The sequence below is a fragment of the Melanostigma gelatinosum genome (assembly GCF_949748355.1).
Source record: "Melanostigma gelatinosum genome assembly, chromosome: 4".
NCBI classification, from domain to species: domain Eukaryota; kingdom Metazoa; phylum Chordata; class Actinopteri; order Perciformes; family Zoarcidae; genus Melanostigma; species Melanostigma gelatinosum.
The window spans coordinates 16092144-16119643 of NC_136637.1; the positions used below are offsets into that span (position 1 = coordinate 16092144).

At 42.7% G+C, this 27500-nt stretch overlaps 1 protein-coding gene across 1 annotated transcript in view; it reads right to left on the reverse strand.

Annotated features, from left to right (window-relative positions):
* Positions 1 to 27500, reverse strand: part of LOC306776803 (disks large homolog 4-like) — an 86763-nt gene that overhangs the window by 36166 nt on the left and 23097 nt on the right. The window contains exons 5-6 of the mRNA XM_079267650.1: positions 2863 to 2916; positions 800 to 850 (exon numbers count right to left, since the gene is read on the reverse strand). Of these exons, the coding sequence (XP_079123776.1) occupies positions 800 to 850; positions 2863 to 2916 (105 nt within the window). The remainder of the gene's footprint in view (positions 1 to 799; positions 851 to 2862; positions 2917 to 27500) is intronic.

Below are 27500 nucleotides of genomic sequence, written 5' to 3' on the forward strand. Positions count from 1 at the left end.
TGCATATAATGTTTTTTATGTAAGGCGTTAGTAGTACTCGAATAACTATAATTATTAAAATGTGGTTGAGTAAAAAGTATGATATTTCCCTCTGAAAAGGAGCAGAAGTATGTAGTAGCAAAGAATGGAAATACTTAAGTAAAGGAGTATTTTCAAAATACCTCAATAAAAAAAACATTCATGTATTCATGTTTTTTGTTTCCCTGAAACTGAAAAAATGTAAAAAGTTTGCTGGATTTAGCTCCGACTACACCATTATTTAAATATCTTCATATGATTTTTACAGTACACTTTTAAATAGGAAATCGAAACAGTGTCTTTATTCTGCAGCTTGCAGTACGTGACAAGCTATTGTTTTATATGAACAGGTATGGAATGAAAACTAAGTTTTATCCGACATTGCAAGACTGATCCTACTGTATACTGATTACATATTGGTATACTTGATACATTTATTTTGATGATCTTGAGCTCTTGTTTTTCTGTTAACCTTAACTTGTTTGAATCTCACAGAAGAAGTAAGTTGGAGAGATGGAGGGAGAGATGGAGGGAGAGAGAGAGAGAGAGAGAGAGAGACAACCTTTGCTTGTTTTTGTCTGAGCACAGGATTTCTCCTAGTTTTAAATCGGCACCCTTGACAGCACCGATGATGTTTTTGGTGTCTGTTTGGAGGACAGGGGTCAGTCCAAACAGATGGAGTTACTGTGACATGGGGGGTTGATTTAACAACTGATTACATTACAGTTCATCAAATAAGCATGCACTTTAGAGGTGTGTTTCACTGCATGTTAGTCTTTACCCGCTCCAGCGTGATTTCCTCATATTCATAGTCTGCTTCTGTTCCATTGACCTGTCAGAGAAGAAGAAGACGAAGAAGAAAAGGCACGTGTATCAATTACGAGTAAATATGGAAAGCTTTTATCCTGTAATGGACAATAAGATGCACATTAGATTGTATAGCAAAGCTTTTCACATTCACAATTCATAAGCAGTATTTCTCTCTGTCACGTCATTGCTCTTATGTCCACCACCCTCGCATGTTGCATTAAAACCTTCATGTTTATCACAGCTTCATCAAATATCTCACTGTTTCTGCACAACATGCAGGTGCATTCAATAGTGTGTGACACTAAATATGCCTCTTTTCAACACCTATCAGCATCCAGAAGTTGAAGAATTTTTCCTTTCCAACTCTAAAACAAAACGTGAGCTGATTATTACCAATAAATACAAATGGCAACAAACAGCAGACTTATAGAAAAGGCAAATTAGACATTTGATCATTGATGAATGACGCATGAATCCCAGAGATTAAACTGGGAATGCGTATTCATGATGATGTACCTCTGACGTGATATTTAAGAACATCCCTGCTGAATTACCCACGAGCCAATCACACCACTCAGCCGGGACTGCCTGAACTATAAAACATATTAACATCTAGATTCCCTGACTCAATGAACAACATGCAGAATTAAATCCGATCCGAGGAGACTATTACATATTTTGCCAGTCCATTTAAACTGGGAGATGAGTGTCTTGTTCCAGCTATAGCTGCTGTAGGCAGGCAGGCATGCACACACACACACACACACACACACACACACACACACACACACACACACACACACACGCACACACACACACACACACACACAGTGGTCGAGTAGCATCCCAATGGCCCATGTAATCCCCTTGGCTGTAATCTGTGTCTCTGTGCAGTCAGATTAGTTTAGATTTTGAATATCTGTTGTTTCAAACAGCACAATCTTCCATCAGCTACAATGTGCAGTGTGTCTGTTATCACCTACCAAACAGTGTGTACATATTCGGACTGGGCACCTGATTAAACACAAACCATTGGATTATTTTGAAAAACAATTAAGGACGATAATAGCTTTCTGCCATTCTTAAAGCTGTAGGTTCCAATCCCTTAAAACATGATTGTGATATTTCCTGCTCAACAGAGTTCATTAAATCTTTTAAGAAAAGCATCATGAAATTATCAGAATATCAAAAATAAGCTTTTAATTTTATAAGCACAGTACGCAGAAACAGCCTTGTGCATCTGCTGTGTGTTTAAATCGATTTTCCTGTCTTGAAAAGGGGTCAATATACCTTTGCCTCATTCCCAGCAACAACAACAACAACTATATTAACAATATAGATCTGTTTTTGTCAGTGACATATTAGGAGAATTCTGCAAAAGAGAAACAGTTTTCTCTCTCTCTGTATTATACCCCAGTTCAGCAGGGGGTAAGTCACAGTAATTACATAATAAACTGATCTAACAACAGCAGACACTGATTCTCTGAGGCAGCTGGCTACCAGTGAAATGACATCTGGATCCATTTAATTCTGGACGCACCTTTCTGTCTAAATGCAGGATCACTATTGTGTCTTTTTTATATTGGGGAGAAATATTGAAGTTCCCCAACATTTAGAGTAGAAGCTCCAGAAAGTGCTTCACACAGTAAAATAAAAGTTCACATGACATGTGTATGGCTCTTGTCTTTTTACAGAGTACAGCATTTGAAGTGGATATTCACAAAGTTACACAATAACAGTAGATACTACTAGAATTCCATAAGCTTGATTAGAAATATAACTGCACGTCTTGTAGGAGTGAAAACCGTATAGATTGGATCAATTAAAATGTATCAACAGTGGCAACACTGACATTTAATAAATGCGTCTGATTGAGGTCGTGCCTGGGTGTGGTACATATTTAGAAGCTCGTCCTCAAAATGCAGCTACACATAGGTTCTTTCATGACAGACGTTTAAGTATCAGCGGGGTGCAAAGTCCACAGTTGTGCGGAGCTTAAAATTTGACAGACGATATATTTGAACCAGTACTCACGTATGGGGGGGTGTCGACGCTGTCTGCGTTGACCACCACTGGAGGCGGGTTGGCCTGTAAGAGAGAACAGCAAAGTGATTAAACTCTTTTAAATTTGAAAGATATTATCACAAAACCCAAGACATGACAGCATTTCACCAAGATGGCTAATGCCGTTTACTGTAAGAAACACACGTAAACACACAGAGATCTGTGATGTTAACTTACTCGTCTCATGTTCTGGCCCAGCATGTTGAGTACATCTGCTACAGATTACCACCACGGAGCGCCAGCATACACCACATGACATACTGCACGGCCCTTATTGTGGACAATATCAAAGTACCACACTGCAACGCAGCAGACTGCTTTATAAAGCTCTGTCACTGGGCCAGTAAGTACTCTTACTGTAGCAATTCAGTACGGCACCACAAACCCTGGACTACTTTTACATTTTCCATTGTATTCTAATGGCCTACTCTACAGTACTTTCTATCGTGTTGTATGCCAACCGCATGTAGAGTCCTAAATTAAATGTCCAGCTCAGATCCATCTGATTTGATCAATTCCAAAATTAAAAAACAAACAGTTGCAATCTCCCATGTGCCGTCTACTCCCTCCTTCTCTCCCTCCCCCTTCTTCTCTAAGATCAGTCTCCTCTTTCTCCCTGGCCTCCTTCTAGCATCCAGGCCTGGACAGTTTGGGGTTAAAGCAGCAGCAGATGATTGACATTGTCTTTCCTCCTGCTTCCTACGCGAGCACAGCAAATGGTAAACCTCACGCTACCTAGTAAATAGCCACAAGGAGTTTCTTTCTCCATGTATTTGCAAGGTGAGCACCAGCCCCCATGTTATCAGTCCACCCTTTTTTCGCCACCTGTCTCCACTTCTTCGCCCTGGTCTCGTCTCACTTTCTCCTTCAGAGAGTATGTAATGCTCGCCGGTCCAGCGTCTGCTGCTCGAGCGATCTCCAACAAACCAGCAATGACCGAGCCAGTCCACGTGAGATCATCTGAAGCTCCAGCTCTTCTTCTGCAGCCAAAAAAAAGAGTTCCCAAACAAACCAGCTGACCAAACATCAACCAAGCTAGGCTCCCAGTCTTCACTTCACTGCATCAATGTGCAACAGAGCAGCAATAGCATCTATCCCTCTGAACTAATCTCTACCGCCCTCATCCCCCCTTTCTCCCTCCTTTATCTCCTCTCTTACACACACACGCACACACACACACACACACATATTATTTCACTCCATGTCTCTCTCTCTCTCTCTCTCTCTCTCTCCACCACATGTCAAACTGTCTGTCAGTCAAGCTGACAGGATGCTTGATCCCACACGGGAACAGAAAAAGAGAGAGAGAGAGAGAGAGAGAGAGAGAGAGAGAGAGAGAGGGGAGAGGGGAGAGGGGGGGATCAGAGGGATTATGCTGTACGTATGGTGGAGGAGTCAAATGTGCCGGCTCAACAACAGCAATGTGGAGCAGACAGATGCACCCCCATCCCTTTAAAACCACAGACACGAGTAAAAAAGATTAAAACAAATAATAGTGGGATAAGAGGCGTGGAAAGAGATTCACAGACTGAATGAAAGAGGGAGTTGGGAGGGGTGGTGGGGGTAGATACAGTAGAGTTTGTGGATATTGGGGTGACAGTAAGGGTTGTGCTGACAGTTGCAGCTGTTAGGATCTTTGTGTGTGTGTGTGTGTGTGTGTGTGTGCGCGCATGTGATTGTCAAAAGTGCATGCATGCATCAGTTGATCGGTTTACTGTTTATTTCTGTATGTGTGTGTGTGTGTTTGTGTGTTCACGTGAATGAAGGTGGGAATGAGAGAGATACAAGTGGAGGGTAAAGATGATAAATGATGCTCCATACAGAATAATTATGATCACAAATATTCTGAAGTCCGTCCCACCTGTTTCCATGAAACATTAAAATACTACATGCTCATGTTGGATACTTTCAGCAAATTATTTCATCTTTAAAATCAATGGTGCTGTTGTTGTGGTAAATCTTCAGTCCTGCATTCAAAATCTTGCTTTGATGAAAGTACAGAACTATTATCAACAACATGTAGTTAACACATAGAAAGCAAAAGTGCTCATTATGCAGCAGAATGGTCTGTCAGAGGTATATTATTCAATGTTACATTTTACAGTGTAACATAAAGTGGTAAGAAGCACTAAAGGGCTCAGGATACTGTTGTTATATTGAATTCATCACATTTTATTTAAGTCATTATTTCATTTTTATGGAACATTTCAATCTACTAGCTAACCAACTTACTCCAGGTTTCAAATAAATGCAGTGAAGTAAAAAGTAGAAAGTTCCCTCTGAAATATAGTGGAGAAGAATACTACAGTAATACTACAATACAAGTAACCTAAACATTGCACTGTAGTAGAGTACTTGGGTAAATACTTAGTCAGATTTGTGGAGAATTTCAGGATTAAACACATTATAAGTACGATTCGATAACCCCCCTAGTGATGAGTAGAAGTGTCACAATAATAATATGTTGGTCACAATATGTTTACAATATTCTTACTTATAGAAGATATTATGTGTTACAGTATATTAACCAATTGAATGTATAAAATCATAAAAGTACAGTCACTAAAGGTATTAAGACACTAAGAATAGTTTGAGGGTCAGACAGGGATTCTGAATGGAACATGCAGCAAATGGAGGAGGGGCAGTGGGGATCGGTCAAAAGCCAAATCCGACCGCGACGGAGATGGGGAGTCAAAATGTTTTGCGAGGAGAGAAGATGTTTCGCTAAAGGATCGATAATGGGAGGGGACAGAATTCAAATGGAGCCAATCACTAATCGCCACGGAGGGTCATTCTGATGTTTGACTGTTTCGGACATTTCCAACTGTCGGGCATATAAGAGACTGTTCTGGAGCGAATTCCTCAGACCACATCCGCTCTCGTTTTTCAGTACCTGAATTCAGACCTGTGAGTGAGATGCGTGCGTGTGGTCTCTGCTCTCGAGAACATTACTATTGACAGTTAATTCAGCTTGAAAGTGAACTTTGTGTCGTATATTAAATATTGTTATTGATTGTGAACCGGATCCAGTCCATTTTTCTGATGCTCGTGCGCGCTACGAAGCTCGCAGCAGAAAAGTCGCTGCGGCCTGCAGGCTCTCATCCTTTTGGTTTTTAAACAGATTCCACCACTTCTTACAGATTGACGTGAAGAAAGCTCACATCAGGATCAATCAATACCACAAAGGGTCCCTTAATAAATCTGACCGCAAGAGGATTAATGTTTAATGATCAATGATTTTAAAAACATATTTCTGTCTGCCTTTGAAAGGGTTTCCTGCTATTGTAGAATAACTAAATGTGTCTTGTTGTTTGGTTTGAACTTTCTAAAACAGTGAAGAATGAGGAGTGTTTTATATATGTTGACCAAAAACAGAACTGGTTCAGATGAAAATGCTTCATCTGACTGCAGCGTCATCTCAGCCGATGCTAATGTAACATAACACACCTTCATGCTGACTTCACAGAAGCAAACTGCCTAAAGTTAACCTGTTCCATTGACTCGCTTAAACGTTCCCTGACTCCTTCACCATCGTAACAGCAGCAATGTACAAAATGCACACAACCTCTGTGTGTGTCTTCGTCTATGTGTGTGTGTGTGTGTCATTCACACAGCCACAAATCCAGTCCGTCTGTCCGCTGGTGATTCCATTAACACGCCATGTCAGACTGCAGGCTTATGTAACACCAATATGACTCTGTGTGTGTGTGTGTGTGGATGAGGTTGTGTTACATGAAAAGGCCAAAAGAACAAACGTGCAATCATAAACAAACAAGCAATCACACACAAACACACACACCCCATCCATATCCAGACAGTGTTTTGCTGCACTATGCATGTGAATGTTAGTTGTTACATGATTGCTGTTACACCAGCTGTGTTATCGTGGTACTGTGGCCTGGTTCAGTTCAGCACAGCTTAGAAAGAGTTCGTTAGACGACGAGACGAACGAGTGCTTTCATCAGATTTCTCATGCTCTGCATGGTTGTTAAGAAATGTTTTGAGTGTGTGTGTGTGTTTGTGCAGAGTGCTGGATTCAGCTTCCACACCATCATCATGACAATTTAATTAGCAAATGAATCGTGATTTGATGAAACACAAATCAAGAATCCAGAAATATCCAAATGATGCACACAGGAGTAGCTTGCTAAATAATCCCTCAGACATGCAAGAACATACGAAGTGCAAACAGCAAAAGTCCAAAACCACATCGGAGCAGACTGTCGAGTGTTACGCAGAAATATTTAAAGAATTAATTCAAAGCGTTGGTTTTCTGCCACATCTGACCTTACTTGGTCAAGACTTTACTACTTTAGGTTTTTATTTCGAGCAGAAAGGGCCAATGCTGAGATATTCCTACACACAAACAGACTCCACTCCTAATATCACTGTCCACTCTGTCTTCCTAATGTGCAAGAAAACTCCATTTGACTAATGAGCTAATCAGATGGAGCGCAACTCTAATCAAATCAGAGCGGCCATGGTCATCACGCTAATCAGACTACGCTACCTGCTATATCTGATTTCTGTACCGCACAATGACGACCCAACCAACAGCGAGTAACAGGCTTTTTCCTGAGCTCACTAGAAAGTGCTGCATGAATGATTCCTAAACCCGGAAAGGACTTAGCATCTTTACACTTCCAGTGATCTCGTCTCAAAGTCAATGTGTTTTTGGTAAGATGCCTGATATAGGATCTGCAGTTGACACAACCTTAACAGATCGCTAACTCAAATGGAAAAATCCCATTGGCTTTTTGTCAAGGCAACCAGGGCGATGATAACCTCCGATAATAAAAGGTTCCGACTATTTCGATAAAACCGTCATTTAACCACAATCTGCTTGGTCTATTAGTTTCAAACATTTCTGAGAACTACTTTCAGCAAGGGAGAGTCACAACACCACAAATATAATGCAATTCTGTAGAAAGTTCAGAGAGCAAGTTTATGTTCAGAACAGCACTGAAGCACTTCAGGCTGTCAGCGCTTCACTTAAAAGGGCAGTTTGCGAATAAGTAATAGTGATAAAAGTAAGAAGTTGAATACTTTGTTTTTCTTATCTCGTCACATGGTCATAATGTGAGTTTGATCGAGACATTTCTCCCCTTCGCTCTTTGTCCCATCATTCCTTTAGTGTCTGATATATCTTGATTCCAGGACTACCTTGAACATTACTGAAATATGCAATTAATTTGGCGACATAGATTGTGTTATGTTTCTCAATACAGTGTTATTCTTTCCACTTTTTTGGACTGTAACTTCCTTTAAGATGCTATGATTGCAGACGCTTGAAAATTTGCTAAAAGTCTAGTTCTCTTCTGCTCTGCAATTGTATTCTATTGTTTAACTCTAAAAGGTTTATTAAAATAAGGTGAGGCAAACACTGAGAGAAGAATTAAAGGCAACATGTTTTTGATTTCACATGTGCAATGTGACCTAGCCTCAACTGACCATCACCCTGAAATTGGTTGAGGCATCTCCTTTAATGCCTGGCAAAGGAAAAGTATTGATTTACATATCGTATGAGAAAAGTGAAACGTTTTCAAACTTTCAGTACGATTGCAAGACGTAATAACTCAACCTGTGTTCTGTAGCAGCTCTTTTTAGTATCAGAGGTGGATGGTAAATAGTTTGTTGTGCTGTGCTCTGCTAGGAGCAGGGACCTAACACTACCTACTGTAACCATACCATCCAGCCATCAAACCTACCTGCGCATGGGCATGTATTTGTGAAAAGTGGCAAATGAGCGGCACGTGTGGGGGCGTTTCCAGTGAGTGTGCGGTCCAGATGTACGTGTCATTGGGCCACGGTCTGCTTCCAGCCTTGCCCTTGGCTTTACTCTTTGTGGGACTCTTCTTCACACTGTCCCTAAGGTTGGGGAACTTTCCTCCGGAGCCCCTGCCGGACAGGTTGGTTGGCAGTGTGCTCCACCCATAACCGCCCAGCCCTGAACAAAGGGGGAGCTGTGGCAAGTGAAAAGGGTGGCTAGACAGTGACTGGGAGGCGTGAGGAAGAGGAGAAGGGCAGTGATGGTGGTGTTGGTACTGCTGGAACAGCGAGGGGTGACTGGGTGAATGGAGCTGCATCTGCTGCTGCTGCTGCTGCTGTTGTTGGCGGTAGATTTGATGGGTCGATTGTGAAGAAAGCAGGTGACTTGGCAAGGCCGGCGGATGGTAGTGTTGCTGGTTGTGAGAATGATGCTGCAGCTGATGATGACTCGGTGATAGGTGAAGCTGATGATGACTCTGTGATAGGTGAAGCTGGTGATGACTCGGTGATAGGTGAAGCTGGTGGTGGCTTGGCGAGTGAAGTAGGCGATTTGGCGATGGTGGAGCCAGCTGGTAAGTTGGCGATGGCGGAGCTAGCTGATGACTTGGAGATGGCGGTGCTATGTGGTAGTAGCTGGGAGAGGGAGAAGGAAGCAGAAGTTTTGGCCTATGGCAGCCATGTTTCGTCGACTGGGGATGGTGATTTGGGGAGTGCAGCGGTGAAGGCTGCAGCTGGTGATTTGGCGTCTGTATTTGCAGTAAATGCTGGCTATGCTTCGTGTGAGAGTGGCTCTTTCCTGACTTGGCCTTCCCTTTGCCAGACTTGCCTTTAGTGGAGCCACTGCTGGGCTTCTTGGGGCTACAGCAGAATTCATGGCTGTGGAAATAAGTGGTCATCGCTCCACATATATATATATATATATATATATATATTTACAAAGAGATATTTTTGTGTCGCTCTCACCACATCGTCTTCTTTACAGAGATGACAAAAGGGAGTAGCTCCTCAGAATCACTTGTGTCCGAATAATGTAGGTCATGCCTCTCCAGAACAACCAATCCTCCTCTGTGTCCGGTGCAAAGTTGGTAATCCCACCGTTCCTCTCTTTCTGCTGTGTGTCTAAGATCACTGAAATATCAGAAAATTTAAAGATTCCAGTGTTGGTGTTCTTCTCCCTTTTAGATTAGAGCATCAACGAGTCCTGAAAAGCATAAGAATCCACCTTAGGTGTGATATTCAGCACTGCTCTTCTTGGCTTTCTCCACTTACGAGCACATTGACCCTCGTACCATCTCTCTGGGCTACAGGGACAGTAGTAGAATAAAAGGTTTGGTCCAAAGAAGAAACAGAAGGACCACCTGGACAAGTTGAGCCTCCTTTCAGTGCTGCTTTCTCTCAGGATGTCTGCCTTTCATGCGCTCCAATTGAAGATTTGTCTTCCTCATTCCGTGATTACGCTCCACTTCAATGGTCAGTCAATCAGGGTAACTCACATTATCCACCTATGTTGGTGCGCACGCCGACTTTGTATCTGAAGTGTTGGTCGCTCTGTAGACGATGCCGTTTGAGTCATATATTCCAAAAGAAAAAGTAGAGTTTCGTTTGAATTCTTGTGTTTTCAGATTCATGTTCATTATTTCCATCCAGATCGTTAGAAAGAGTTATAATTTCTTTGTTGTCCTTCTTTCATCCTGTCTTGCTTCATCTTTCTGTTATCAAGATTTGATATTAGGCCACAGCTCTATGCACAATTCTCTTTCTCAGCCTCTCATCTTTCTATGCTGCCTCCCTCTCTCAGTGTCTGTCCCTCTCTCTCTTTTCAACTCTCTCTCTCCCCCTCCCTCTCTCTCTCTCTCTCTCTCTCTCTCTCTCTCTCTCTCTCTCTCTCTCTCTCTCTCTCTCTCTCTCCTGGACCAGCCAATTAGGTGCTTCCCTGAAACTCCTGCACATGACAGCAGCCAGGCATCGATAGGCGACCAGGGACAGTGATACAGCGCTCAGAACTCAGTCAGTGTGTGTGTTCAATAAACAGAGAGCTGTGATTGGCAGAGGTCCGTTCCTTCCATCAACCTTTTGTCTTGTTATTTTAAAGCATCCGAAGGCAGGCTGGGTGAAATGCCTGCTGTGTGTGTGTGTGTGTGTGTGTGTGTGTGTCTCTATGCATTGGCCTATTTTCCTTGTGAGAATGTGTGCTTCTTTGCTTGTGCGTCTGTCTCCAAGTCTAATCTTTGTTGGGGTGGAACAGGCATTTTAATCTGCAGTTAAGTCACCACAAACACACACACACACACACACACACACACACACAGTCGTGTAGTGTAGGTCTCGTGATGATTGTGTAAAATAAAAAGCCATTTCAAAGCTGGCTTGACGGTAAACAAATGTCTCTCCTCTTGGTGTCTATAGAAACGTAATACTTCCACAGCGTATTCCACAACGTAATGTGGAATTCGTTTTTAAAAGCTCAAGGCAATGGGGGGTAAGTAATGAATATAAAATAATTATTTTGTGCTTGAAGTAATCCTTTAAAACCACAAGTCATCAAAACTTCTATAATGTCAGTAAATATATGCCACAACTCGCCCCAAACCAACCTGATGCGAGAGAGAGAGAGAGAGAGAGAGAGAGAGAGAGAGAGAGAGAGAGAGAGAGAGAGAGAGAGAGAGAGAGAGAGAGAGAGAGAGAGAGAGACACGAGGGACATTAAGAAGCAGCGTCGATGTGGAGAGCACAAATAGATGAAAAGATGGTGAGGGTGGTTGAGAGAAAGCCTGTGTGTGTGTGTGTGTGTGTGTGTGTGTGTGTGTGTGTGTGTGTGTGTGTGTGTGTGTGTGTGTGTGTGTGTGTGTGTTCCCGGTGTAAAGTGCTGCTAGCGCCGCAGGCTAACCGCTCAGTCAGGAGAGGATGAGCAAGGAGAATAGGCTGTTAGCATCACAATGCTAGATGAAGCCCACACTAATACAGTGCTGGAAGGGTTGTGGTGAGGAATGGTTGAAGACGAGGTGAAACAAAGATAGAGTCCGTAAAAGAGTTAGACTTAGGGTTTGAGTTTTAGTTGAGTAGAATAATTTAAAATAATCAAGTCTTATCAGGCAAAATCCCAAGTATGACTTTATAGATGCTATGAATGCTATATCCATATCAAAGGAGAAAACATTACCCGCAAATATTGTTATGTATAAGCCCTCTGAGTCAGCATGCCCACACCACGTCAAGCTCTGCTTAGTTTTCTACCCCCACTCAGTTTTGACACGGCTCTGAGAAGAATTCATGAGAAACACATGGAATTAGTCCATCGAGCGTGCAATCTTGAACTCTGTAACACGGTTTGCTCAATTGAATCCTCGTTTCATGCTCTGTGTCAGACTGACCGGATGAAAATCCAGGAAGAATATCCTAATTTATCGAGCGTCAAACCTTTTCTACTCCTCTTAATAAGTGTAATAGACTTTCACGAGTGTAGTGAACACAAACACATCGTTACAGGTCAGTCTGGCCTGTAAGTCAGCCCATCCCCACCCCAGAACGATACTCGTCTCATGCTGTTGCTTTAGTTTAATAGGAAACAAATCAAGTGTGAAAGCCATCTTTGACTACATTTCAGACATTGCAATCCCACTACTATAAACTTTAAACCAGTGTTAAATCCTCCGAACACTTGCCACCTCTTTGCTGTTCCTCAAATGAAATGATCGTGACTCCTGATTTCTGATCTGATTCTGATCTGATTCTGATCTGCTGAAGAGGATCTGTGACTATGTCAAGCAGAATTGATGGGAATCGAGTTTTAAATTGGGAAAGCAGACGTGCAACAGGAAATACAATCTAGCCAAGGGGCTCGAGTGATTTGCCTGAGAAAGACATGCAAAAAACATTTAATATATGTCATTTATTTCCCAACTCCACTATATGCAGGAAAACAAGATCCCCAGCAGGGGGCCTCAGACTCCACAGACCGATGGAGCACTGACGGGAGACACGTACACACATATTGTCCCCTCATCATTACTGAGTTATTTGTTTCAGCTGTCTGATATTATCAGCACTCATTGACATCATGTATGATATCGTACAAAGATACTGCAGCACTGCAGCTCACGTCAATGTCTAGTTGACTCCTAGAAGAGATGAAAAATGGTGGTAATGACAGCACACGGGAAGATGGGCTTTTAATCCGGTTTGAGCAAAATCATAACAGAAACTGATGCACTGTAGCATAATAATTCAATCAATTTGGAAAATGTCGTTGTGGTAGTTGGTTGGTTTCAGCTTAGTATCATTTTTGCTTAATCTCTGGCTATTATTTTGCAAATGTCCACTCCGCTAAGAACTGATGTAGAGGGTAACTGCATATTACTGCAAATAATTTAAACGCCATCAATAATTTAAATGCCAGTGTAATTATATGGTTCAATCTTTAAGAATGATAACCAAATAACTCCAAGTATTGCCGTGTTTTCAGCTCTATTCATTTTTTTAAACACAAACTGGTTTGACTGTTCCTGGCTGAACTTAATTAAAGTCACACACACAGAATAACTGCCTAGTGGCTGCAGATACTCTGAAGGTAAAGAACATGAAAACACATGCATCTCAACACAGCAGAGCTGTGGTCTCCATGGATCAGCGGGGCATCAGACAGGTGAGGTTACAGCCTGAGATGTTCATTATCATACATCACACCAGCAGCCACACACACACAACGTGGCAGAATGAAATCAGTTTCAATTGACAGCGTCTGTTATGATTCGAGCAGAGATTTGTCTTGTGGGATGAGGCTGGAAGGTTACGGTGTGGTGTGAAAGGCAGCATCATTACAGAACTGACATGATGATTTCAAAATAATGTCAGTTTGGATCATTTACATTCAAGCTGCGTTAGTTCATATTCTACGTTTGTGGCAATAAAAGATTTCCCCTTCCGGGATTAATAAAGTATCTATCTACCTATCCTTCTATCTAAATATTACAGATGAGATAATGTGGTCAGAGAACAAGTCTTTTCCAAAACAAAGTCACAGAAAACAGCCAACAATTGCCTACTTAAGCATCCAGCAGAGACAGAGCAACATGAGCATCCCATTGGAGTCATGGTTCTGGCCAACCCAGTAGAGTCCAGTAGATGCTCTACTTCCTTCACCACAGATACTCTGCTTATCCAGCTTGTTTGAAAAAAGGAAACGACAACCTTTTACACGAAGGTTTGAGGAGAGCCACGAGATTTGGAAAACATGTCGCACAGCTCATTAAGGGGAACTTTTGCTCAAAACAAGGAACTAAAAAAAGCAATGCTGTGTTGGGCTGCAAGATAATTTGATTCAATCAAACACTTAAAAAGGTCCCCTGTGGAGTTTTCTTGTCATGATTTGTCGCGCAAAAAAAATCCCACCAAGACCGTATCGGTCACCAAAACAATCTGTGTAAGCACACTGTGTAAGCTCAGCTCCTACTATATGCAGTCTGTCCAACTACATCAGGGCCCAAGGCTTCTCAGAGGACCCACAAACACCACTGTGACCACAAACTGCACCGTAGAATTTACCTGGCAAATGTTACCTTGTTTTTGGGTTTGCAAGACGTTTATCTGAAGGCCTATTTTCCAAAAGACCCTTGTAGGAGTATAATTTTAAGTACGTATCATGGTTCTCTCCAAACATGTATGACAACCAATTTGGCTCAAAGAATATTTTGTACCAAAAACGCATAATGAATGTGTTGTACCGTGAGTCTGTGAGTGATTTAGTGGATGAGACTCATGTAGTTTTATCTGAAGTTAATATGAAACACATGTTTAAAAAAAAAAAAGAATAGATCTGTTTGTTTGAACAGTCAATGCACTGTAATCCAATATCATCTCTAATCATTCCAAACACCGTTAGAAGGGCTAGTACATGTTGAAATGGGATCTGAGAGTTAGCAGTGGGGTCAACAGGGGGAGTCTTCTACACTCCCTAGAGCCGACTATCGATTACTTTTAAATAATCTTTTTCTCTATGAATCATTTCCCTAAAAATCAATAACAAATTGTGAAAAATGTACATCACAATTTTCCACAGTGAAAATATATCAATATTAAAATTGCTCGTCTTATCCAAACAACTGCCCAAAACCCACAGATATTGAGTAAGTAAGCATCAAGCGCTTTGTTTACCAAGACATGGTGGTTGGTGTAGATCAGACTTTCCAATGGCAGGCAGGTTCCCTCCTCCTTGAACCACTGGCGGTGCTGACATTCACTCGTGTCACAGGATGCCAGAGAATTACATTCAACTTTAATATTAACCAAGAAACACACTGACTGGCCTACGAGGAGGGACACCACTTACAGGTCAAGAGCGAGAGCATCACATGGGACAACGTTTTTGGGGTTGTTTTGTATTCTCTTTGTAACAATGGCTTTTCCAATTCAAATCCGTTTCTTAGACAGCAATCAGCCTGTCACTGACTGCAACACATCCATGTGTGACTGGATGGCAAAAGTACGAATATCACTCTGCCTGGTTACATCACACAAGCAGAAAAAGCTGACTCTTGAAAGCAGCAATGTGTCAAAAGCTTCTGATTGTTTTCATCATCATTTATATCCCGTTATGAAGTTATCACGAGCAGCAGTGAATAGGTCATTACTGGAGGATGGATGGAGCTGTCATTATGTCGTGTTCAGCCTCATTGGTTCGTGGTCATATTAAGTGATTGCTCGTGGTCAGCTAATCTGCGTCGATTATATCAGCAGAGAACAGATGTGTGTGTGTGTGTGTGTGTGTGTGTACGTGTATGTGTGTGTGTGTGTGTGTGTGTGGGAGAGAGCTGATATGCAAGCTTCATCCCACACACAGAGGGTGATGCAACACCTCACACGCTCTCAAGCACCTCAAGCTCTCAAGCAGTCTAATGCACTACTCACTGCCACAATACAGTGTGTGTGTGTGTGTGTGTGTGTGTGAACAAGTGAATTAAGATTTTAAATGTACACAAAGTTTTTCCTTCCTCCTTAACTCACTCTCTCACGCACACACACACACACACACACGCACACACAGACATCCACATGCCACGCTATGCTTGGTGATCAGCATCACCATGAGAACAGCGGATGGCGGCCGCAGTGTTGGCCAGCATCAGAGAAGGAGCTCATTGGTTGCAACGGACGATGGTGGTCCAGGTTGTAAACATTTGCATAAGCCCCTCCCACTGATTACATACATTTCTAAAAAAGCAACGTGTGAGTTCATATGCATCAGCTGATGGGGATCAACCAGAATGGGCAGTATACACGTCAGTCAGGGTGGTTTTCAAACAAGTCTGAACACATTGACGTTTGAACCTTCAAGCTGCCCCCAATATTCCCTTATGATGTGAGTGCAGCACGGGTACGACAGAACAGGAATACGTTCTGTGGTAAATGAACCCCACATCTTGGTTTCCCTGTCCCATATTTAGTTATTTTCGTCAAATAAATGCATGACCTTCCCTCCCCCTCACGCCTGCACTGAAGTACTGCTCGATTCCTATGCGGAGACGATGACGTATAGTTTCTATATGCACGACGAAGTCTGCGGGAGGTGAAAACTCACAGGTATGGTGTGAAGATTCACAAAAACACAACTCTTACTTTGGTCTCTCACGTACTGCCCACTCAGTAACAGATGACCAATTCAACATGTGGCAGATGAAGTGATTGACTTTCATAGTGTACAGGTATAAATGCACCTTAAAATGACATTTACTGCAACATAGCATGATTAGAGCAACAGATCTAAACAGATCATATGCACTGTGGTGTCCTACGAGGCACAGGGCGAGTGGAACGTTTCCTCGGGCAGCAGAAGGAGAATAAGCCACACTCTATAGGAGCGGGGTGTGTGTTGGGGAGAGTAGGTGGAAGTCTACTGAACGCACGCATTCCGCGGTATGGGTTGATGCGTTAATGACGTGGCTGCTGACACGTTTTCCATTTTGAAAAGACCCAAAACTGACCATTTTAAAAGTCGTAAATGCAATCGACAAATTGTGTTCCAGGTTTTTTTCCTGTTGCAGTGAATGTGAAAGACATCAGCTGAAAGAAAGTTGACTATAATGCAATTACGTTGAATATATAAATGTCATTTCTACATCTCATTCTAGCAAAGATTGTGATAATAATACCAAATAATACCAAAAATCGGCTGCGATACAGGTGACCTGTATGTATTTCATTTCTTTTAGCATCTGCTTACCTTTCCGTTGCTTTGTGGGAACATTGAACAAATTGCAGAAAGGCCAAAGAGAAAATGGAAGTAGTAGTCGTGTCACTTACTTACTGCCTCTGATGTTGTTCCATTTTAACATTCCTGTCATGTCCAATCTCAAATAAATAATCGATGAACTGACAAATAATATGAGTCTGTCAGCTGACTTGACTTAATGTGTGCTCTTGTTGACGGCTACATTTTCGTCGAAGCAGGTAACGTATATGATATGTTGACATCGCCCACTTTGAGCTAATAAGCTATCAGATTTCTCCCACAGTCCGAATCAATCACTAATTGCCTCCCTCAAGTCTTTTTCTCTCTCTACCTATCGCTCCGTCTCTCCAGCTCTGTCCATCCAGCTCTGTCCATCCCTCTCTACAACCCCATTTCCTGTGCCCACTAAACACATCTTTAAGGCTTTCAGAGCTGTTGCTGAAGAGCCAAGATGACTTTCATACCTCTGCTGTAGCACTCATCAATTCTACAGGGGGCTGGGGGAGAGGGAGCGAGGGCCACTGTGTGTACTCAAACAGTGGAAAACAGTTGGGTCAACCCTTTGATGATTGAGAGTGATGAACTCAGGTGAAGGTACATTGTGAGATCTACAACGCATCAATCAGATATGGCGCTTTGCTAAGCTGCTCCAAGGCCACAATAATGCTGCATTTTGCTCAGCAGAGAGATGGAACAAAATCACTGTAACCTACATAATCAAACAAGTCTTACAACAATCGAATCTGACCATGACCCTGAACACTGAGACACACACACTGTCTGAAACGCGTAAAGGCATATGTGTTGATTAGTCTTGCAAGGCCAAATCCGCAGTTCCAAGCAACTTCCAACAAACTGTTAAAAAAAAAAACAGTCTCTCCTGCATCAACAGGGCCAACAGCTCTGTGTGTGTGTCGTAGAATGGCCCATCAGTCATGCAGTAAGTGCCTTAGACAGGAAAATGGCAACACCTTGGGAAAACACTGGCCAACATGATTACTGCAAAAAGGGTGTGGGGGGGGGGGGGTGCAGTTTTTCCAGTAGCTGTGCTGTAAATCTGCTGTAAAAGCGCTGCAGGGTTGAACATTGTGTGGCGCCCCGTTCACTCAGGAACTTTAGATCAATAATGCAGGTCTGGATACATTACTGCATTTGTCATCTGCAGTACAGAAAGTATTTAATCGTTCTGTGCAACGCTAATACATCATCAAGCTTTCTGTCATTCAGACAAAGACGTAGCCATTACAATAAGTGCTTTTCCATCCACCTGTTTTTAGGATCGTTTTGAATCTTTTTTTTTTACACTTGGATGAGGTGGAGAAATGTATCAATAAAAGTAAAATGGATTCGGGCTGTGTGAATAAATCATGACGCAGCATGTGGCCTCAACGTCCCCTGAAGCTTTCCTTCTGGCAGACCAAAAAAAAACATGACGGGCTCAAGAAAGAGACTGTGATGTTGAGTGATTCATGCTACAATCACAAATGCAATATTTCCATCGCATCGCCGCCGTCCACTTGAGGTTTGACTGGTGCGCTTTAAATTCGGCCATCTCCTTGCGCCCTGTTGCTCTGCAATGGTTTAATGGCACCAGACTGGAGAATCAGCCAACTGTTTATCTAAATGTACCCAAATTCTCATGATCTGCATTTTCTTTATTTGACGACTTTCTGAAGTCTCCGTTAAAGTTAGTGCTATACCATTGGATGGAAAGTTGAGTCATGTGATCAATAAATGTTTACTTTTTAAAAAAACATCTGCTGCCATCAAAACGTCTGTTAATAAAATATGTGATCTCATACTGAATTACTACCCTGGACTTCTCTTTCTTTAATTCAGGACTCAAAGTGTTTGAATGTTTTTAATGTTTCTAGCAGGACTCAAGTCACAGACAATCAGCTCACAGCAGCAGTTTCCTAATGGGCTGACATTTTCTCCTTCTGCTTCTGCTCAGACGTGCAGTGTCAGACAAAGCGTCCTAAATATAAGCATCTGATATTATTATCAACTCCCCAAATATTCTTCCAAGAGTGGATGGTTTGCATTTAAGAGCACATAAAAAAAAATGAAAAAAGGCGGAACCTGATGACATGAAACAAACCTACATGAAAGGGATTCATGTGCCATTGAGCACAAAAATTAGCAATTGTGATGATGTCTGATGAAAAGGTTGTTTGGATTGAAGAATCTGAACAGATGGAGCATACTTTGATGCATTACTGTCATTGTGGAAGTGGTAAGAAGAGGTGTAGCGCACGACTTGAGACTGTGTACTGCAGACAATGGCAGCAGCATCTGTCAACATCAGAGAGGCCTCATGCAAAGCTCTTTAGTAAGTAGCTCCTGGCCTACTGGGTCCGTCATAGGTTCTTTGATTTTTTTTCACAGGATTCCTACAGCTCATTTGTGCCAAAGTATAACAACGGCACGATACGAACATGTGGTGACTCCTCTCTCATCAGGCGAGCCTCACATCTTCCCTTTCCATGGCACTGGTCTTGATTTCAATGTGTAGTTAACATGTCGTGCCAGTGGACTACGCAGCTAAACGATGGCTTTGCCATGGCAACGCACTGGCTCTCTGGATCTCATACACTATGCCAAGGCTTTGTCATTGCCATGACAACACCATCACAAATCTCAACCATCAACAGAAAGCTGCTTTAACTTTAATTTAGAAAAAAACCTCCCTGCTTCCCCCGACTGCCTCCCTGTTTTGGCTGAGAAACTGAAACTAGAGAATAATGGAATGGGCAGCCCCATGTATGTACACACACACACACACACACACACACAAACACACACACACACACACACACAGACCCAACAAAAACCCAGGTTAAGTTACATGCTTCCCACCCTGATCCCCTACCACCCCTCAAGCGTAAAGCACACACACACACACACACACACACACGCACACACACAGGGTGTGACGTGTGTGTGTGTTACCTGGCTAGCAGTGATACAGTCGGTGAAGGCACTCCTCTTGGAGAAGAACGTAAGGAGCTGCTGCCAGCGAGAGGAGGAGGTGGAGGGGGAGGAGGAGGCGGGAGAGGAGGTGGAGGGGGAGGAGGTGTGGTGAGGTGGGAGATCCTCCGAGGAGCTCCGCTTGGGCCCCAGCTTCTGTTTGACTCCATGACTAGCCCCTTGACCCACCCTCACGCTGTGGGGGTACAGGGTGTTGTTGCCGAAAATATAGTTCATCGTCTCTGCTGTCTGCTCTTCCCTTAGACACACAGGATAGAGTTCATGATGTAGCGCTTCTCCCCTGCTTCATCTCTAATTTTTCGTTTCGCTGTCTCTCTCTTTCGCTGAAGCTCTTAAGGTGGTGCTGTCAAATAAAGTCCAGCACTTCATTATTCGCCGTCACCATTTTCTGCTGCAGACTATGTTGCTATATTCATCATCTTCTCCATTTTCACTTATTATTTCCTCACTATCTTCCCTTTTCTCTTCTTTGGCTCCCTCAGGAATGAGAGAGCAGCTGGCAGATGAAGAGATTAGGAGGAGCCGGAGGAGGAGTTGGAGGAGGAGGTAGAAAGTGCAGGGCAGGTAGACAGAGTCCATCTGCAGCTCTGTGTTTGTTGTCCATCCATTTGTCCATCATCCCGACTTCTCATAGCAAGGAGAAATGTCCAACATCCACATCTCTGGTCGTCCAAAATCTCCTCTCTTCAACTCTTCCTTTCCTCTCTTGAGAGAGTAGACAGAGTGAGGGGAGCGCAGGTCAGGCAACGACAGGATATGAGGATTGATTATTTAAGGGGGTTCACTCTTTCTCTCTGTCTTTCTCCACCCCACCGCTTCCTCCCTCCCTCCCTCCTCCTCTCTAGTCCAAGGAGATGACCAGTCAATCTCCCCTCTGTCACTGAGTGTGCTCCCATTAAATATGGAGGGAAGACGGGAGAGAGGGATGGGTGGCTGGATGGATGGATGAAAGGAGGGAGGTGGAAGGACGCAGGCGAGGAGGAGAGCATCTGAAGTAGGAGGATGGTTGGAGGAATCGCTCTGCAACTCTTCTGTTGCTCCCCTCCCTCCTACATCTGTGATGTCGCTCCAAGTCTCAGTTTCTCTTCAGTACAGTATTATTCAGTCTCTCTTTTTATCGCTCTCTTCTTTCTACCTACCCCACACCCACTCTCTCTCTCTTCCTCTCTCCCTCCCTCTGCTTGTCTTTCAGCAAATTGTCTTTTCCAGTCTTTTATTGGAGCTGCAACCTGACGCCTCTCTCTCTCTCTCTGTCAGATATCATTACTGGTACAAGCCACGCCCCTAGATTCCAGACAGCCAATGACATAACAGAGCGCCCCCCGCCCCCCCCCCCCTGCTTTTCTGCAAATACACACAGCCTCACACATGCATGTACACACAAACACATGCAATGATGCCTGTTGCAGGTTGAGTAAGACATGAGGTAGAAAACAGCCACAGAAGTAGAAATGAAATGATATCGGTGGCTAGACAGATAATAAGATAAGTGTGTGTGTACGTGTGCTCGGGTGTATGTGTGTGTGTGTGTGAGTGTGTGTGTGTGAGTGTGTGTGTGTGTGTGTGTGGGAGAGAGAGAGCAGCAAGAGTGAAATAAGAGAGGGGACGGATACCAAATTTCACCGAGTCACAACAATTGACAGTGAAGCACTATACCAACAAGAATGCTTTTAATATGTGTGTGTGTAGGTGTGTGTGTGTGTGTGTGCACGCATGTGATTGTCAAAAGTGCATGCATGCATCAGTTGATCGGTTTACTGTTTATTTATGTATGTGTGTGTGTGTGTGTGTGTGTGTGTGTGTGTGTGTGTGTGCGTGCGGTAGAGATCTTCTGCTGAGGCCGTTTCCGGACACTGCAGCACCCAGCCCTTCCACACTCTCACTCCCTCTCATGCACACACAGACACACAAACATGCACGTGAACGCATAGAGCACGACTCTAGAATGGAAAACAACAGGCTGTTGCTGGCCAGCGACTGAAATGAAAGAATAGAGAAGACAGGGGAAAGGAGAGGAGAACGTATACAACCAGGCTAACAAGTGTCCTCACAGCAACCCTTAAGCATGGCATAAAGGCCGAGAGGCTTCAGCATGCAGTAAATCCCCGAGCGTCTGAGGTGCACAGCTAGCACACACAGCTATCTTAGCCTCTCTGAGGATTAGCCACAGGTGGAGCAGCACCCCTGCCACAGCTTCTTCTTGTGTTTCCAAGGGTACTGTATCTATGGCAACAGCTTTTCGAGTCCTGAAATGCACCCGGTACTGGCTGACTAATGTGTTGTTTGCAATGATCGGAACAGATAAAACACTGAGATTTGTTATTTACTTATGTTTTGTATTTATTTATCGACCTTATATGAAGAAAACTGCCTAATATGTGACAAGGAAATTGAGTGGATGAGAGTGATATTCGGAGAAGTGTCTCCCGAATCTGTCTTGAACGGCCTTTGCAAGAGGCTTCTGTGACTAGGCCACGTCCACACTACTCCGTTTCCATTTGAAAACGCATATGTTTTGCTACGTTTACACCTAGCGTCTGCACTACGCTGGCGTTTTCGAGCACCGAAAACGGAGGAGTTTGAAAACGCTCCCGAGGACGGATCAGTTTGAAAAAGCCGGGGGTTGTGTCTTCGTGTAGACGGTCAAAAACGGATAAGTGTGGAAACGATGACGCCCACACTCGCGTTCACTCCTTGATTAGTTCTTAGCAGTCATGACGTGTCCTTCCCTGATTCATCACACACCTATCACGTGACCCATTTCCCGGAAATCATAAAGAACAACATTGATTACCGATCGACCAGGTAAATTTAACATGGAGGTGTTGCTGACCTTGTTGTCTTTACCAGCAGCTGTTGTGCTGTTAAAGTCTGCATTTCTGCGGAGGAAGCAGCTGTTTTCGGAGCGATTAGCGAGCGGCATTATCAGACCTACAGAGCGGCCGTCTGAAGTCAGGGTTAGCGGCTTTAGGGAGGACGATGGACACAAAACGGAGGACTTTCCTTTTCTTATAATGCTTATTTTGTTCTGCACAACTATTGTGAAGTCCGCAGATTAAATGTAAAGGAACAAAAGCAGTAAATGCTCTCCAGTAGGACAGATAGTTAAGCCACCGGCAGAGCTACGAGTGAGAATAGACAACAACGAAACCGAGAGGGAACGAGAGAGAGACGTGTGTTGACCACATATATGGACCCATAATCTAGTAAACCATTATGTGTAAGTGTTGATTTTAAAGTAAATTTGATGTGTGAGAGAGAGAGAGAGAGAGAGAGAGAGCTGACCTGAAGCGCTGTAACTAACGTTATGTCTGAAAAATAAAACTTCTAAAACTTTCCACGAAATGTGTCTGTTTGAGTTCATAGAGGAAGATTTTAGAGAAGATCTTAAGTATCAAACACGACCTTTCATTATTAAAGACTACTATATTACTCTGTCATATATTTTTTAATTAAGCAACAAATCTACTTCCTGTTTACATCGACAACCACCATCATGCCCAGTGTACGTGAATAGTGATATTCGTTTTCAGGCGTTTTAGTGTGGACGGAGATCATCTCGAAAACGATGCTGAAACGCCGTGTGGACATGGCCTAACACTACACCACTACAGACCGGTCAAGCTGCTACAAGACTGCAGATATTAACAGTCCTATTCTAACCTGAAAGCTTTGCTAATGTTGGGGAAACCAACAAACGTGCTCGCTGAAAAACATAGATTGTGACTGACAGTTAGTTTCCACCTTGGATAGCCAGTTGTGATTTTAAGACATTCACTGAAATACATTTTATCCAACTGACCTAAACCCCGCTGACCTAAAAGTGTTGGCTATGTTTATGAGTCAAGCCATCCAACAACACATCTTACCATCAATTTCTAACATACATCAAAAAATGAAATCATAAATGCAAAATGAAACAAGAATGAGTCACTGAAGCCACTTTAGTGACTCATTAAAGCTGTACGTGCTACAAGTCAAATACTAACATCAACATGCTAATATGCACACAATGTCAATGCTAACATGTTGATCTTGGCTTACTGTGGGCTAACATTTGCTAGCACGTAACACAAAGTACTTTGTTTTGCAGGTATTTGGTCATAAACCAAACTATCGGAAAATTGATATTCAAAAGATATAGTCTCGACCAAAATGCTGCTGGCATGGATAACAAAAGCAAATAATTAGATGTGGGATAAATGCTTCCTGATTAAACCATCGCATGTATTGTGATGTATCTATGTATCTTTATGGTTGCAGAACACAGCACTGAAGCAACCTGAGCTTCTCACCCACAATCAGAAAGAACAGCGCATGACATCAATCATGTTGCCCGCAGTGTAAACACACAGTAAGAAGCTAGCATAAATCACAACTGGAACCATATAATCAGCTCTCTACAGCCTGTGTCTGCAGTTAGCCGCCATGACGAAAAATACAATAAACCAACATGTCAGCTGACACAGCGGCAATTCGGTGACACACTGTCTATATCACAACCAACCCTGCCCCTCTCTCTCTCTCTCTCTCTCTCTCTCTCTCTCTCTCTCTCTCTCTCTTTCACTTTTTCCTTCTCTCGGTCTCTCGGTCTCCAGTCAAATGTCAGCCAGTGAATGCCGGCTCTATTAATATTTCAAGACCAATTAAATAAGCACACATCATGCATGTTTAATGTCTGACTGCTGAGAGAGCCACCGTTGCCCTTCCATCCTCTACAGGTATGACTGTGATATATAGCCTAGCTGTGTTCACTCTTTTTACTCTTTTCACTTCTTTTTTTTCTGCTTCTCCTGTCCTGGCCATGGTCCCGTCACAGATTGACCCACAACCTATTCTGGATTCCAGTTCAGCAGGCACCAGACAGCCTGACCCTGTAGCCCAGTAACAATGCAGGTATGTATGCTGTGCCCTGATTCAGACTTGAGGCTTCATCCCGACTAATTTTAGCAGCGACTGTACTCATATAAGATTTATTTCATCTGTTATTTTTGAAGTAGTAAAATCTGGGCATTTGGGGAAGAAGCATTTTTTCAGTAGCCAACCAAACCCAACGTTACGTGCCATTATATCACATTGTGTTAGCTCACCTTTAACTTTAACGTGGCTCTCGAAAAAATCATATAAACATCAACTTTGTGTTGTCAACAACAATAAAGGGATGCTGGTGCAGCTAGAAACACTGTAAAACAGACGTCATGCAGATCTATACTGCGGTCTATTCCAGTGGTTCCTAACCATCTTGGCTCCCCGCCAGCACTTCCATTAGATCCCGTTCAGATTCTGGTAAGGACCATTTTCAAAAGCTATGTCAAGCTCCCCTGGTAAATACTGGAGATATAGAGGAACATACATAAAGCACTGCAGAGCGAGCAAAGCACCAGCTCAATCCCAACAGGTCAGATCAGATATTTAGCATCTCAGATCGTGTTTGGGGATGGGCTGGGTGTTTTTCTTAGCTATGCAGCACGGGTTATTCTTTGCACAATACCTTTATAATGACAACGGATCAAATTACTTTGTGTAACATGACAGGGGTCACTGATAAACACACAAAGAATTTCCAGCAGCAACTTCACTGTTTTAGTTCACTTTCGCCTCTCTCATAGTACCTTTTTTTTGGGCTGCACCAGGCAGTACACTTGCTGCTCAAAGTCAAACTGCAGACAAATAAAGTAAGCAACTAACTGGTGAACATCGGCGTTTAGGAGCTAAAAGGAGAGTGAATATTGAATTAACATCCACCAAGTGGACTGAAGCAGGACCCGAAATGAAAGATACTGGTATTTATAATGGTAATTATAATGGCAACTACTTGCTAACAAGCCCGCCATGTCAATCTGGAAGATCGCAATACGTCAGTTCCCGCTGACCCCAAGTTGCTAAAATATCAGTTGTTGTAGGTTTAAACATCTGCAAATAATTTCCCTCCAAATAAAGGCCATCTTGTCTGTACTATAAGGGTGATTACATGTGGAAGATCGCATAGCATAGCTCCGAATATCAGTATACAATGGGTTCAAGTCCATCAGTGCAAGCCAGATCATCCCTAAATATGGGAAAATAACTCTTGACACAAGTCAAGGAGAAGAGCAAAAAATAGGAGATTGTTGAATGCACATGTAGCTGGTTTGATTGGTTCTCCATACTGAGGCAGTCACTATACACCTGTTCAACATTACAGTAAATGCAGACTAAAGGTCTTACTTACTCCTAATTTATATTACTGTATCAGCAGGAGGAAAACGAGAATCATTGAGGAGTGATGTGGCTGACTGACAGGTTGATTAACATCCAGCAACAAATCTGCCCTCTGTCTCCGTGTCTGTCTGCCTGTAATTCTCTCTTTATCCCATCTCTTGCCGCTCCCTGACCATCTCTGTCTTTCCTTCCTTCCTAATTATCTGCATTAGCTAAATGACCACAGTAAGAGCCACGAAGGTCTCTGAGTGCTCCATGTGTGTCCGTGTGTTATAGAAAGACAGCGAGTTGCTTTTTTTTTTTTTTTACTGTTTCTCCTCATTCAGTCTCTGCGGTAGATATAAATTGTGAGGGAGTTACTTAAGTAAAGTCAATTATACTGCTGCAGTGTCGGCTGCATTTCTTCTTCAGTCTACCATAAACTGTGTAACGCATATGCCAATACCGTAAATAATAAACCCTGCTATTTCATCTACTGAGCCTCTTTACCAGACATATTCAAACGTTCAGGCATAGCACTTGCTATTAAACAGTTTGATGAATGTAGTTCAGTCATATCTTGATTTGTGAAGGTGCCACACACTATGGTGGTTATTCTTCTGCCTCTACTGCCTCCTGCAGTTTACAAACTGCGACTACATCTCAACTAATATGACCAGCGGAGACGGAAGAGGTATTTACTTCCAAAATCCTGTATGCACACTCAGACAGAGGACTTAGCACAATTAGGGACAGTCAATGAGATGGTGGGTAAAAGGCTTTAAGTTAGATCCCAGAATAAATCATTTCTGATGCTTATTGATCGTATTCAGTTCTGAGTATCAAATTAAGACGAGATCACTCGCAGGTCTATTCCTTGTGTAATAATCACATCCATGTCAGACCATGTGCAGAGTACAAAAAGACACAAGCTGTCACATCAGACAATCATATCAACACTCGCAGCAGTAGCATGCTCTGTGTTTACATCGTTTAGAGAAGAAGAACAAAGCATTTAAAGATGCTACAAGTAGTAGGGTTGGGCAATATGTCAATATTATATTGATATTCTGATATGAGATGAGATATCTTCTTAGATTTTGTATGCAGTAAAACCATAATATGACATAAGTGATGTTGTTCCCTGGTTAAAAGTCTGCAGTACGGTAAAGTGATGTCATTTTCTAGCTGTTTTATTTGACTTAGTCATTACAACCACAATACTGCTGATTAGCACCAGTGGTAAACCTTACAATATTGTCACAATATTGATATCAAAGTACTTTGTCAAATATATTGTGAAATGTGATGTTCTCCATATCGCCCAGCCCTAATGTGCAGAATTTATTTTGAAATGTCAGAACAATGAGCATAAAAAGCAGATAACTGAAGAAAATGTGGTTATACTACCACAAACAAAGGACATGTTGCAGACATACCTTGTC